The sequence below is a fragment of the Ambystoma mexicanum genome, chromosome 3q (genome assembly GCF_040938575.1).
Source record: "Ambystoma mexicanum isolate Mex_15411 chromosome 3q, UKY_AmexF1_1, whole genome shotgun sequence".
Taxonomy (NCBI): domain Eukaryota; kingdom Metazoa; phylum Chordata; class Amphibia; order Caudata; family Ambystomatidae; genus Ambystoma; species Ambystoma mexicanum.
The window spans coordinates 1,248,767,072-1,248,782,948 of NC_090926.1; the positions used below are offsets into that span (position 1 = coordinate 1,248,767,072).

Genomic DNA, 15,877 nt, shown 5'->3' on the forward strand with positions numbered 1-15,877 from the left:
CCCCCGGGGACCCAGACCAAGTCCAGCAACCCCGGAAGCAGGCATCAAGTTATCCCAAGCTAGCCCAACAACCCCTGCTATGGGCTATTTGGGTCCAGTCCAGGCGCCTATGGCGCCAGGCTCATAAATTAAAACTTACCTGATGCAGACCATGCTGCAAACTTACCTGATGCAGACCATGCTGCAAGAGCTCCAAGCCAAATGAGGCTTGGAAGGGACTACTTTACTTAGGGACTATTTTTTACTGAGGCGGGGCTGGAGAGGAATACTTACCTGGGACTACTTTGGGGGCTATTTAAACCACGCCCGAAGAGCAGCACACGCTTCGCGTTATTCTGCATCCAGCATCGGAATGCTCACCGTGCCTGCAAGTCTGCATCCAGCCTTCTGCCACGCCCGCCTCAAGTTTGGAGCTCCTAGAAAAAGGGAGAAAGAAGGAGAAAAGGTTAGAACAAGAGCAATACCTTTGATCCTTACCTGAATTCCCGATCCATCGCACCTTCGAGCTGGAAGAAAGGAGCCATTTATGCGCGTCACCTCGCCTGCTGCAGCGCCGCGCTGAACTCACCGGCCTTCGCAGCATCTTCACATTCTACCGCATCCTCCTGCATGTTCCCGCAGCACTCCGGCACCTAAGGAGAAGACAACAGCAAGGTGAGCCAAGGGAATACACAGAGGAATATTAGTTACCCCCCCATAGACTTACCTGATTTTACCACCGGGGGTACCATTCCTCTTCACGGGTCGGCGCAGCTTCCACTGCATCTTCGCCGAACCCCGGTCCCTAAGGGGAAACAATAGGACAGCAAGGTGAAACAAAGGGTCTAACAAGGGGAACCCTCCTCACCACAATAGACTTACCTGATTTTACCGCCGGAGGTATTATTCCGTGACTTCATACTTTCTCTCAGCGCCTGAATAAGGGAGAAAGCAACAGGTTACATATTGACATTATTTTATTGAACTGTGTTGGAAAATACAAATCCTTACCAGAATTCTACCGGTTGCCACGAGGAACTCTTCATTAGGGTCAATCTGCAACCTGCAAGGAATCGGACAAGAGTGAAAGTCAGGCATTTGAACTCTTACGAACTTTACACTTACAGCGTCTTGCCGGGAATCTCCTAGTCAACATTGTTCTGGAACTCACCAATTCCTTCGAGCCAGTGAAGCAACTGGTCATCAACGTGCCCCTGCGCTCAATGCAGGATGGAGAGCTCATCTTTTCAAACCATCAGGTGAGACTATAAGAGGGGACATCAAAGGTGATCTGTGGGAAGAACAGCGGGGGTGGGGGTATTTTCGCTCAACTCCACGGGTGGTTAATTCCCTTTCTCCATTTGCAGAAGAATATCCCTATGGGCCAAGCAAACAAAGCTAGGTGGGCCAGTCCAGTCCGTCATCTCGGCCCTAAACGTCACATTGGTGGAGACCGCAGCTGTCCAGTTCCGAACAACGCCTCTGTGGGAGCCAGGTGACCGTAACATAGGGTCCCTCTTCTACCTCAGAGAACTCATGCAATAGACTTGGGAAGGACTGGATAAGAAAAGAATTCTGCCTTGAAAAATATAACAAGTGTTTAAAAGTTACTTACTTGCGAAAGAGTTGGTTGGTAACTGCCCCTCTGAGAGTGAGCAGTTACAAACGGTCTTACTTACCTTAAATGTGTTCTCCCATTCGGAAAGAAGTAGATGTAATATTATTTTACTCACCTGTGAATTGGTTATGCAGCTTTCCCAAAAGTAATGATGATGTTGGCTTCACTTCACTATTCTTTTCAGAATATTAGTGTATAAAGTTACCAACTGGGTTTGCTTCCCCATACCTGCTTTATAGCCTGTCTAGAATAAGTCTGCCTTGGGTTTTACTTACCTTGAATAGCTGTGTGCCATTCTAAAATAAGTTAGAGTTCTTGCTTACCTTAGTCTATGTTCCACTGATCTGAAAAGCAACTGTAGTATATTACACCCTTGGGGTTTACCTGTCTAGAATAGCTGTGTGCCATTATTAAAATAAAAGTGTCCTGTAGGTGTGGCTGACTTTGCTCTGCCTGGTGCAATCCCAAATTAGTGTAGAAAGTTATTGCTTACCTTAGTCTGTGTTCTACTGATCTGAAAAGCAACTGTAATTGTCTATTACACCATAGGGTCTTACTCGCCTGGTTTAACTGTTATCCTAAATGTAATTATAGGTTTATACTGTTCCTTGAATGTGTACCACTATTCAGAAAAGAATCCTGATAACAGGGTTGGTTTACTAAGTGATTCCTTAACTGAGTGTCACTGCATGATGACAGGGTCTACTACCCTTGACTTCCTGTAAAGTAATCTAAAAGTACCGGATCGTTTTACTCTCCGTGAATAGGTGTGTCCTATACTAAATGTGTTTGATAAGGTCAGACTTCCCTAGAAATACTGTTTGTTTTCTGAACAGAATCTGTGCTTTGGTCTGTGTACTTTAAAGAATTGTGTTGTGTTTTTATAATGAGTTTATGACTATGACAAAGTACTAACCCCCAAAACTTAACTTGTCCTAACTGTATTTAAAATAAACCTTATTTTTTATGATACCTCTGGTAGTAAGAGTTTCTGTTGAACCCTTGGTATACGACAGGTTCTTTGTACCTTCCTACAGCCCTCTCTCCCCTTCTATACGAGCCTGGCTGCTCTGTCTACGCTACCAAATACTCAGTGTGTATAGCCTTATAATAAGAGTGGAGTTTTGTACTGTCTAAGTGCTATGGTTTTACTAAACCCTTCAGAAAAACGGTACCAACAGCCACAATAGCCAAACTTGTCCAAAGTGGCTCCAATGTACACCAGTCTAGACACGCAAGGACACTTAAAATGCTTGATCTATTATAGATGCCAGTACAAAATGTCATGCCACAGTAAAACAATGGTTAGACTGCAAGCAAATGCCAGTGTAGTCATGTAATAACACTCAGGTTAGCTTTGTTAAAAAATTCCAGTAAACATGACATGTCACATTAAGGAAATGACAACAGTGCTCACTGGGCCCCCCCAGCATCCTTGCACGCAAACAAAGGTCATACGCGTTCACCCACCAGTCCCTCACCCATGCACCTTCGCTCACATTCATGCATACGCACGCCCAGAACACACTACCATTTTTCACATGGGAATCCGAGAACATTTTCATATACACACACAGACACACAAACACACACTTTGGACAGGGTGAGGGCTGTGGCGAACCTCTCCCCTCGACATGGCACGTCACTAGAGGCTTCTCATTTCCTCCAATATCCTGAAGAGGGGGGTGTGGAGGAAAAGCAGTGAAAAGAAAATCATTGCAAACACACAGCTATCACTACAGCGAGGTTTGGCATTTCCTTTTCGTTGGAAGCCTGTTTCGCATTAGGTTAAAGGATTTCATTCCCTCAACAGGGGGCTTTGGAAAAGTCTCCCCAACATCAACCCTCAACTCGTTCTCCCCAGTTTATCATCCACTGGTCCATTTGCTCCACCTGTGCATCCCATTCGATCTTTTAGTATAAAGGACAGTGGACTGATCGAGGAGACCAGTGCTGACGGGAACTACACCCTAAGCGTTAAATCATTTGCCATATACTTCCAATTTGTTTTTCTGTTTAATATTTTGACATGATCAAACGGCTATTTCGTAACTCTTTTTTCAATCATTTTAGCATGGCGACATTTTGATTCACAGCCACTGAGATTAGATTCCCATTCGATCTTCCCTTCACCGCTGATTCCGGTTACCCTCAGTCATCAAATCTCTTCTACAAGAACATATGGAGAAATGAAACTTACTCATTGGTTGAAAGCTCGTAGCATTGGCCATATAGATATGAAAACTCTCCCTGGGGACCAAAGTCAAAGGAAATCTCTTTCTCCAAATTCCTGCAAGAAAGAAAAAGGACATACGTTTGTCTCTGACACGAGCAGGTGCAAGCACGCATAGTCTGTCTCAAGCAGGCGAGGACGGGCAAAGGGGCAAATATGCAGTCAGACCAAACGAGAGACAAAAAGAAACAAGCATGCAGTCAGACACACAAAGGGCCAGGGGCACTCATGCACAGACAGACGGGGCCAAGGGTAAGCAGGGACTGTTGCTCTGAACCTAAACAAGCAAATGTGTAAACAGTCAGGCCCAACTAGAAACACTTGTGTACAGGCGCATTATAAAAGCCACTTCATATCATAACTAGAGGTTTACAAACAGGGGGCTACTTGGATTGGTTGTCCTGCATTCCTAAGGGATCTGAATTGAGGATTTGCTGACACACCCAGAGTGGGTCTATTCTATACTGGTAACTTATTTATTTTGTAGCAGCACTATCCAATGTTCATTGTGTGGGTCCGAGTGACATGGGCTGGAGGTATGTGGAGAACCTAAAGCTGGACATTTATTTTCTCTGCTCGCTGCTTTTACTAGATTGCATTCCAAATGAGTTCTCAGCCTTTCCTTTATGTATTTACATACCATTTCTCTCCGACACTTCTGTACAAATGTGGGATTCTAAACGATCCCTACGAGATGGCAGTACTCGCTAGAACAGCGCAGTAATCTCACAAAAAACAATCATGCCGAATGGAACACATCAAACTTATGAAAGGAGGATCAATTAAAAAAATAAAACAAACATGTTTAATGATGTGCTTTCTTTACAAAAATAAATGTATAAAATACTATTAAATATAACAAAGTTTTTTATATGAATGCAAGATTTTCCAATACAGTAGGTGTTTATCACCACATAGTTAGTACATACAGGGAACGTTTGAAATCAGTGAGAAACTAACAATGTTAACTCGCAATCGGTTCCTTTAACTATATTGTTTATGTTAAAATCAATGTTTGAAAAGAAGGTCAATATATAGGATTGTAATAAAAACGATGTTCACTTTGCATGATTAAAAATGTATCAAGATATCAGTATGGTGGAAACACAGCGGTATCCGATACGTAGTCCGTCCGCCGCAGTGACGGTATGCGGCCCACAGCTGCATCTGCCTCAGGATGAACGATCGTGCCGGATTCTCAGATTGGTGTATATAAGCATGTCATGACAGAATGCAAGGCCATGGGAAACATCTACATGCGCACCTTGGGTAAATTTGTATACAACTATGATATGATTGAAAGTAGTGATTGCTGGCAATACAGTAGACATTCTGGTAATCCTTCTTTGCACATTGCTCTTCAAGCAAATAGCAATAAGGCTCAAATCGTGAACAGCACTTTATGAGGCATTGTCCTGCACTTAGCACTTTAGTTTGTTCCTTGGCTGATTCCATGTATATTGTTTATGGACACAAACCAACGCGAGACATCCACGCGCCAAAAGAAATTAACAAAAAAGGAAGTGTTTACTGAACACCGTGAGGAAAAGAGCCTAATGCAAGAATTTGAGGTATCAGGTAATATCGCCATATATATGGTCGCCGTAAATAATATCGCCGGGAAAATGTGGCGATATTATTTGGGTGACCATATATATGGGGACAGGGGCAAAAAAAAATTTCTTTCAAAAAGAAAAAGAAAAAAGTTTAGGGGTTGCGGGGGTGTCCCCCGCATGTTCCATGCAATAATGTCGCCACAAAAAACTGCAATTTTTCGGTGATATTTTTGCATGGCGAGATTTTTGTGGCGACATTATTACATGGAACCGAATTTGAACAGTGTGGCAGACACAAGTTAGGGTAAGTCACGCTTACAGACAAAAACATTTCAAACAAGGCCATAAAACCTTTCCGTCCTGTCAAGAGTGAGGCAGAAGAAACATGGGACTTATCCTTGGAAAATAAGGAGGTACCTCAACAAGTAGGCACATACTAAGCCCCTCTTTCGTCCTGCAGTTCGAGGCCCAACTCCTATCAGGCCTCCAGAGCTCCCAGACAGGAATTTTGTTTCATGACACCCACCCTACTTCCACTCAGAATCCTGCCTAGACCTTCAGCCACCATCATAAGTAGAACTTACTTCAGCTGTCTTGCTTGACAAGGGGAGCAGTTGTAAAAACACCACCACGGCATTGGTGCCAGCCATTTGAGCCAGCGTTATATGGCTAATTTTTAAAGCAGCATGCTCACTTGCACTGTAATTCAAACAGTCTCTCTAGGAAATGCTCTCGAGCATGTGATGGTTAAAAAGGTATTTTTTGCCATTTCAGGTTCCTTTTTAAATGGTTTTTCCATAGAGTAAACACTAAACTCGGAAATGTGTTATTTTACAAAAAAATAGATTCTTCATTTTAAAATTCATTATTATTCCTGTTTATATGAATTACTATGTACATTTTGATTGTTTAACTGCTTTGTTTTTACCACTCTATTTTTACTAAGGGATTGTTTTTATGGGATGTTATAACAGATCCTAGATGACAAGTCAAGAAGTAAGATGTTTTGACTACAAATGGTATTGAATTAAGTTATTGATAATTCCCTTTAAAACATTGACACAAAAAGAGCTTTTACCCCAATTATAAACTTAAATATATTTTATATAGCGTCCACCATTTCTGATATTTTTTAGTGCTCTACATAACGGGTGATCCTTTATGGCCAAACCCCTAAAGAGCACTGTAACGCACATTTTAACGCAGCTGCTACAGAGTTGCTGAAACACACACCGACCACATCAGGCATGTTAGGGAAGAGTTCTCCGAAATGTGCCAATTCCCTTCTACCTTAGAGACCCCCAGCACTTTTGCTGGAATTTAGGACTTTTAATTTTTAACCCGGAGGAAGTGAGACCCTTTTTTTCCCACTTTCTCATGTAATTTTACCATGATTTGCACTCTGTTTCTTTTTGACTTTGGAGCCTGACAAACTCCATAGGCATCACACACAGCACCTTCAGTGCAGTGACACTGGGATTTCCCAAAGGTTTAAATACATTCTCTTGGTGAAACTACTGTTTCCAAGAGCAGTGAAGTGAAATTGACTTTACTTACATTTCTAACTTTCTAGACCCAACAAACATTATCTTACAATAGGGTGTTGGAAGGGCTACTTAGTATGCCCTTAGTCTAGTTTCTCATGTAACAGTTTTATGTTACCCTTTCTACAATTAAATGGCTGGTGGCAGTGGTTTACATTTTACTACCATTGTGCGTTTCCTACCACGGGCTGCGTTCGCAGCTGCAGTAAGGAACCCATGGGTGCCCGTTTTGTTAAAATGGCCTGATCTTTTTTCGTCATTTCTTGATGGAAAGGTCCGTCTTGAGATTTACTCTGGGCGCCAAACTAGGTTTGGTCCCTTTGTTCATTTTGTCTTTGGAGGGATTCACTTGCTAAGCCTGCCTCTGGCTCCAGAGTGTCTGGCAGGGGCAGGAAGTGAGGGAGGTGCCCGAATCTCCCTGTGCTTAATCCCCTTGGTTACAGGAATGCACCCAAAGGCGATTGGCCTGCTGGCTGTCCTTGGAGGACAGCCGCCCTGCTGTGCGATTGACAGCTAGGATGGAATGAATGGGAGAAACCTGCATAAAAGGCAAGGCTTTTTGGCTTGGAAGGGAGTCGACCACTGGGCAAAGGAATCTGAAGAAGAACTTGGAAGAGACGCCTGCTGCTACTCCTGGACCGTTGGTTTGCCCGGTGAAGCCCTGCTGCTGTGCTGAAACTCTGAATTCACCTTGACTAGAGAAGCCCTGCAAGGACGACTTCTTCCCTTGGGTTGGTGGGACCAATCAACCCCAAAGTGAACTCATCTGGACAACCTCTCGGAGCAAGCTGTACTTCCATTACTGCTGCTGTAACCAAAGTGTCAGGGAGAGGAACACCAGATTGAGTGCATCGCTTTTAAGTCAGACCGAGCTGCTGGAAGATCCTCTGGACTCCCAGGAAGCAGGACTGACCAAGCCTGAGGCTCAGAGTGCTGGACCCCAGATGTGAGGAAAGTCCATAGTGGTAGCTATATATATATATATATATATATATATATATATATATATATATATATGAAGTCATGTTTGTATTGCATTGATAGGTATGTTATAGGTGTTATTGGTGAAAGGAGATTCACACATAAGCAGCCGCTCAGCTGAAGGTCCTTATTTATGCTGTTATACTTAATAAATACTACGTTCTGAATCCTGAGCAGACTGAAGCGTGTCACTTAACAGTAGCCAAGAACCACTGTAGTGCTATTTGCTGAGACGTGAGGAGCTCAAACCACGAAGTGCTGCAGAATTGAAGTTTGCCCTTTGCTGCTGCCAACCTTCCCATTGTAGTGCAGGAGTCCCCAGACATCCTCCCTCTTGTCCCCACGACTGAGGCCCAGGAACAACAGGATCGGCAGAGCAGCACAGGAACAGAAGCCAGCTGGAATCATTTCTTCGAACCAAATGTACTGTAAAACTAAGGGGACTTACCTCTTGTTGTGTAACCTTACTTGTTCTCAGTTGTGACTTGTCTTGGTTGCTTTTGCAGAGTTGCTTGCAACTTTGTCCCTCACAAGCCTCCCAGCCTGTGGCCCTACATTGACTTTTGCTCAATTAACATTGGCTGGCCTGGCTCCCCTTGAAAGACTATTCTTACCTCTGACTTTGTGTTTTACCTTTCCTCCAGGAAAGGGTTAATTTACTTTGCATTGGCGGGTTAAAAAGTACTTACCTGCTTCAGAATATTTATGCGACCTTTGTTTTATTCTTAAACCCTTTTCTTTGACATCAATATCAGTATTGCTCTAAATGTACCAGAGATCTATTAATGTCCACAGTGTCCTAGTTATGTAAGTCACTGCAGGGTGTAGGAATAATCTGTGTGCCATCCCAAATGGGTACTTAATGATTTAGAGGAACTAAGAGCATGTATTTTGAAGAGTATTTGTGTGTTACTTACATATTGCCCCTTCTGAAGAAGGCTTATTCAACTGACTGTTAAAAATTAATAATTGTTTAATCAAGAAACCTTCAGTGTAAGTGTATTTAAATACCTGTCACTGTAGACCTCAATGGAAAAACATTACTGCTCACATAGACCCATCTTGAGATGAGCCTGGCTGCTCAGCCCCACTACCAACCTGTGTAGTACAGACTTATGCCAAAGGTTGGAACCCTATTGCCAGGAGGTGAAGGTTTCTGTAGTCTCCCAAAGGGTATTGCACACAATCTTGCCTAAAAAGGCAGGTCTCTCACTAGAGAGAATTTCAATCTTGGTCGTCTCCAGGAAGGCAATTATCACAGCAGAGATATCGCCCTGTTCCTCTGAAACCTATGTAGACATGAATCCTGGGACAGTCAGCTTCCATAAGAGTATGAGGAAGGGTATCAAAACGGATGAACTTGCCTGAAGGAACCCAAGCAGTTTAACATTGTTCCTTCTCTTTAAAAGCTCAACCTTCCCCTACAGTTCTTTTGGTTGTACATGAGAGGGGGAGAAAAGGGTGGGGAGGATAAAGGCCAAGAAACATGCCCATAGTAACCCTTACACTGCTTCTGAGAGCATGGCCGGGGTAGGTACAATTTTGGGAAAATGTGTGTGCCATAATTAAGTGCCCAAGGGCAATGCAACAAAAGGAAATAAGAAAGCAATGGCCAGATAAAGCAATTCTAACGGATCAAAGAGACACATTTAACAAGAAGCTAAAAATATATATTTTTAAACTGTCCCATAATCCTAGAAACAGTAAAACTAGACAAGGAGTCTTGTAGTGTCAGAATGAGGGAAGGGGATGCCCAGACAAGGTTCAGTCCCCTAGGCTAGGGCTTTGCAAACTGGGTCTCCACACATTTTGGACAGCAGCTCACATCAGCCATGACGAGCATAGCAAATGGTTTTGCTAGTTGAACATTCCAGAGAACGCAGGCTGGATGCCCCTGCCCTAGGTACAAGGTCTAACACCCAGTATACGTCACGCTGGGTTAACCCTCATAACCACAACAAGGGTAAGCTTCCAAGGAACCTTTGCCTGTAGGTTCCAGGTGAATTTTTAGGATAAACAAATGTCCACATGTATATTTAAAGTTTGTTTAAGCAAGGATAAAGGAGATCTCAGTTGAGAACTTGCAAGGGTTATCGCTTGCTTTATATGCAAACTAAAACAAATTTTAGGGGCAAAGCAAGTGAATGTGGAGAAAGTAAAAATACACTTACTGTGACAGTTCCATGACTGATTCTAGGACTTCCAGTTGGGTGATCAATGGGCCAGGGATCCCATGCTAGTGGAAGATGGCGCCAGGGAAGTAATTAAGAGGATCCCCTGATCACCCCCACTTTGTCTCCAGCATTGGGCAAGTGACAGGCACATGCCATGGAAACATAATAAAAGTGTGCATCATGGTCATTCTATCCCTACTCTATATGTAACAGCTACCCATGATCCCTCACGCTTCGACGTCCTGCAATTATTTTTCTGCTTTGAGGTGAATGCATGAAGTGTATTGTTTTTTGTTTTGCTGCAACATCGCACCCAAGCAGGGATGATGTGATTCCAAGCAGATACAAACCACAGTAAGACCATTACTGGGCAACTAGTGTCTCTTCTGAAGCTTGTGAATCTGCTTAGATTCATATGCTTTGCATAGACTAGCAGATGAGGATGGCAAGAGGGCTGAAGGTTGGGTTTAGAGGTTTTAAAACTGCTTATCCCACTAGAAAGTATGTTCTCTTCTGCAAATGTGTGCACTGAACTCTACAGGTACGTTAGGAATGAAAGCAAGTGTACTCGGTGTGGAAAGTGCCTAATGTTTAAACAGAAGGGTTCTCTTAGAAAGGGTATTGCAATGCTGTACACAACTAAAGATCCATTTTTAAATAGTGTTCGTCACTGGATCTCTTCTTCCTGCTGCCCTGGAAACAAAGAATGTATCCGTTTTACAGATGCTCGGTTTTGTAATACATTATTGTTCGACATACATCTACCATATACATCTACCATATGGACTGCTCCTTCACCCTTGTTCTGTACCAGTTCTATAGATTGATTGAAATGGAATTTTTCAATTTATTTTGGAGAAAACCTTGGAGGTGTTCTCAGAACCACTCTGTTATTGTGCATTGAGACAAAAGGTTTTGACACAGATAACGCCTAAAGTCCACTTATTCTTCAAATGGAAGTGATGGCAATGAGGAATGCAACCTTATATGCAACACCCTTTAGTGAAGCTTTGTGCAATGATTCAAACAGTGGACCCATGGTTTTACATAGCACAACGTTTCAATCCCACAAAGGCTGCGGATGAGCCACTGGTCCATAAAGGATTGGACTACAGGAATTTTCCACGAGGAGCTCTTATGTTGGGATGGTTGTGTATGCCGACAGTGCTGCCAAATGCACCTTAAGTGAACCGTGGAGCAGACAGGAGTCCAGCAGATGAAGGGCATAAGTGAGTACATTCGTTTGTGAGAATAAATGGGACTGACCGGTTCCTTTGTGTACCAAAAGCCAAACCTTTCCCACTCAAAGTAGCAATACCTGTTATTAGGTTTGTGTGCCTCAACGTAGTTCCATTCACCAAGTAGGCAAATGTCCAAATTCTAAGACCCCAGGAGCTAAGCTGCTCAGTTGGTTGTGTGAGGTGATGGATGTGTGCATGATCTGCTTGTTGGGTTAGTAGCCTGTGCAATAGAGGCAGCTTTATTGGTGGACATCTGGACAAGGTCAGTAGGGGGAGGGTGCAGGGAGTACCACGGCTGTCTTACCCACACTGGTGCAATGAGAATCATTGTTCAAAGTTCCTGGGAGCAGCAGCAGTGCTGGGGAAAAAGTGTAAACGAATATCCCGGATCAACTTAACCACAGGCATTGCCTAGAGACTCCAGAAGGAGAGGCAACGTTTTTGCATTTTGCGGTTCCTGCTGTTGTGAAGCATTCTTTAAAAAGGGCAATGTATGCAACAATCAAATACACTCCACAATACTTGTTCAGAATTCACAGTTAGTAGATACTCTTTAGAGATGCTTCTTACACACTTCCTAGACCATGAGGTGACTTCACTAACTAGGACAGTAATGGCATTTATATATCACTAGTACACGTTGTAAATTCTGAGGTTGGTAGAAAGGGTAAAAAGGAAGGACATAGATTAAACAGGTTCTCAAATCATGCAAGCACTTTAAATCTTCCAATGAAGTCTAGATACAAACCTTTCCCAGCAATATTAGTTTAAAACCAATATATCACCTATGAGGGACAGCAAGAATCAAAATCAAATAGAATAGAAGAGTCTGCAGGGAGACACGAAAGCCAAAGTTAATTGGAGCAAAGTCTATGGAGCTGAGGCACTGCTTAGATTAAAAAAAAGTCTTGCACAAAGTTTGTTGGAGCAAAATCACTGTAGGGTCACAAGCTGTTACACTTGTGAAAACTACAGTAGAGATCAACTCTAGAAAAGCAGCTACTGCAAGTCTCAACTGAGAAGAGCAAGCTACAGACACTGAGGTAAGTACCTTCCTTCTCGAGCACTTTGCGCATCCGTCGCCAACTCCCTCAGGGTCAGTCGCATCTCAAAACCTTCCTCTTTGCTTCCGCTTTCTCTCCTCCTCTCCCCTGCTGAACTCCTGGCTAAAACTGAAACAGGCATCTGGCTACCCTCTGATCTTGGGTCCAGGTCCCCTGCCCCACCAGTTGCACTCCTGCACTACCTCCCTGGCAACCCTTGCACTTGGGGACTGTTTTCCGTTTCCCTACAGCCCCCTACCAGCACTTGACACCTGATGTCTACACTTACCCGTGAACCTGCCACCAAGCTAGCCACACCTTTTATTTATTCCATTTATTTTTACTGTCGATCCCATGTACTGCACTGCCCCCTTTCGCCTTGCAATTTTCCCCTTCGCATGCACTTGCGCGATCTCAATCTCACCTGGCCTAGTAAGATCGTTGTCTCCGTCCTCCATCTGTTCCCCCTCCCTTGCCTCGTCGCGCCTTAAAACACTTGTGTATTGGCGCGTTATAAATGCCAAATCATATCAAGTCACAACACTAGCTTTGGTTATTAAAAGAGGGTCCAGCTGGCTCCTGTCTGGTTGCAGCGATGCAGATCTTGTATTCCTGGGCCTCAGTCGTGGGGACAAGAGGGATGACATCTGGGGACTCCTGCAGAAGCAATTCGATGGTCGGTGGCAGCTACAGGCTCTTTTCGCATCAGCAGCACTTTGCGGTGTCAGCGCTCAGTGAATAGCACCACCGCGGATCTTGGACACCGGTTGGGCTTCCTTCACTCCTTGAGTCCTGCACTCTGGTGAGGTGACTCGAGCGCTGGTCGTCCTGCTTCTGCAGGGACCTGGGGAGACTCCTGGAGATTTTGGCCGGCTTACAAATGTTGCACTCTACTACAGATTTCTCAACCCCTGGAACTCGGTTCCTGCAGCAGCAAAGAAGTACAGCCAGTTGGGGACGGTCTTCCAGCAGAGTTTGTCTCGGGGTTAGTTGGTCACACTAACCCAAGGGAAAAGGTTGTCCCTTCCGGAGCTTCTCTTGTCGATTAGAAAAAGGAGTTTCAGCACAGCAGCAAGGCTTCACCAGATATTTCAAAGGTTCAGGCGGATGCAGCAAGCTTCATTCGCGGTTTCTACGTCGGGTGTTTCCGAAAACCCTCGCCTTTTAAGCAGGTTTCTCCCATTCATGCACAGCCTAGGCGGTCAATCACACAGCAGGGTGACTGTTGTGAAAGCACAGCCTGCCAGCCAATCAGGACTGGTTGCATTCAGGTATTCCTAGAGACGAAGGACAGGGGAGTTTCGGGAACCTCCCTCACATCCTGCCTTTACAGACACACTGGAGCCAGAGGCGGGTTTCAGGACTGAAGCCTGCCAAAGGCAAAAACAAACAAAGGGCTCAAGTCGGCTTCGACGCACAGAGTAAAACCCAAGGAAGACCTCACAAACAGAAAATGGCGATAAAAGAGCCATTTTGATGAAATAGTCAACCATGGGTGCTACACTGCAGCCGAGGATTCAGCCTGCGGTAGAAAAGCACAATGGTAGGAAAATTAAACCACTGCCACCAACCATTTAAAGTAGTGAGGGTAACATAAAACATGTTACATGAGAATGTAGGATAAGGGGCTACTAGGTAACCCAACCCCCCCCAGCACTCCACATAAGATGGGGTGTGCTGGACCTACAAAGAGAAAAGGTAAGTAAAGTCAATTTCACTTTACTATTCTTGGGAACAGTAGTTAACTCAGGTATTTAAACCTTATGAGAAAGCTAAAAGATTTCGGTGCGACACTACACTGAAGGTGTGGTGCGTCACCATACAAAAAGTAGATGCCTATGGAGTTTGTTAGACTCCAGTGGAAACATGTAATCCAAATCAGGTCGAAAACACACGAGAGCGTGGGAAAAAGGTCTCGCTCACTCTAGGGCTAAAATTAAAAAGTCCCAAATCCAGCAAAAGAGCTTGGGGTCTCTAAGGTGGGAGGAATTTAGCACTAAAAGGAAGATTCTCCCCAACATAAACTATGTAACTTATTCTGTTTCAGGAATAATACAGTGACCCTACCAAGAGCAGCAAATAAGTACTTTCCAGTTACTTTTTAGAACAGTGACACAATTTTGTAACACTTTGTTTCAGATCCTTATGATAGAAACACCACCAGCACAAGGTAAGTTAGTTAGATATCTTTTCACAGAGCCTAGGATTTAGGAGTCCTTCCCTGAACTCATTCCAGCTTTGGAAACCCAGTGTATGGGTGAACTCCCAAAACACAATCAATTACCACCTCAGCAACATAGGAGCGACACATTGACTTTAGGGTAAATATTACCTCGAGTACCACAGTACCTTAGGAGTGATTAAGATTAAGCTGAATGCCTTCACAATGTAGAAGCTGCAGACCCAGTCTCCTGTTCCTTGGTTGTGGAAACGAAAGGAGGGACTCTGGGTGGGATTTTGCAACAGCAGTTGAACGAGGGGACTCCCAGCAAAGGATTCTCTGTGCTCCAACGCGGATCTGTGGTTTTGGCACCTTTTCAGAGACACCAGTAAAGAACGGTTCTCATTTGATCAATTTGCCTCACTTGCTCCATGCTGCATTCTGGTAAAGGTACGAGGAGTGGAATCTTGCTTCTGGAGATCCAGGAATCCAAAGGTTCAGGAAGATTTGTTCTTCGGAAAACAATGCACTGCAGAATGGTTGCAGGTCACAGGGTATTGGCGGTTTTGCAGTTCAGGAACGTTGCAGGTCGTCTTGGGATGGCTCAAATTGCAGGTGGTCTTAGGTCCGATTATGCCCACCAGTCCATGGAAGGAAGTCGTCCTCTTTGGAACATCCCTGTCGATTCGAAAACAGGGTCAGAACAGCAGCGGTCACTTCAGCAGGTTTTTCCGGTCACTGGAAGGGGCTGCAGGCGTCTCTGGTCTTCATCTTCGGTTCTTCTATTCCAGTGGTCGACATGTCTTCAGCTTCAGGATCCAGGCCATTTATCAAGGAACACAGCCAATCAGCACTCAGGCTACATTCAAACTTTAGGGTTGGCTGTCCTTGCAGGACAGCCAGTCTCCAAGTTGGAACTGGTTCCAAGCAGGCATGCCAGAAGACAAAGGACTGCTGAGTTTCAGACTCCTCCCTTGTTTACTGTCTTCACAGACACTCTGTAGCCGTGCCGGGCTTGTAATTGTAATTTATATAGCGCCTTCTACCATTAATATAGTTTCAACGCGCTTGCTTCCCAAGGATTCTGGCTGAACACAAGTTAAACCAGGACCACCCCCGCCCAGCACGATAGTGGAAGGACCAAGAAAAGACAAGCACACAAGAAATGGTGAAAAAAAAGAATACAGTCACAATGTTGGGTCAATTGTGACTATTCTGTGTATTACGGGGGCTGTGAACACAGCCTGCGGGTAAAAATCATCACTGCCACCATCCATTCAGGCATGCTCGTCACTGTAACAGAAATGTTACAGCAGCAGTGACAAAGGGGATACAGTGCAAGCCCTC

The 15,877-nt window shown here is 44.2% G+C and overlaps 1 protein-coding gene across 2 annotated transcripts in view; it reads right to left on the bottom strand.

The window, feature by feature from the left end:
* Positions 1 to 15,877, bottom strand: part of PRKCSH (PRKCSH beta subunit of glucosidase II) — a 176,777-nt gene that overhangs the window by 36,464 nt on the left and 124,436 nt on the right. For both annotated transcript variants that reach the window (XM_069604226.1, XM_069604227.1), the window contains one exon: positions 3,798 to 3,887. In XM_069604226.1, the coding sequence (XP_069460327.1) occupies positions 3,798 to 3,887 (90 nt within the window). The remainder of the gene's footprint in view (positions 1 to 3,797; positions 3,888 to 15,877) is intronic.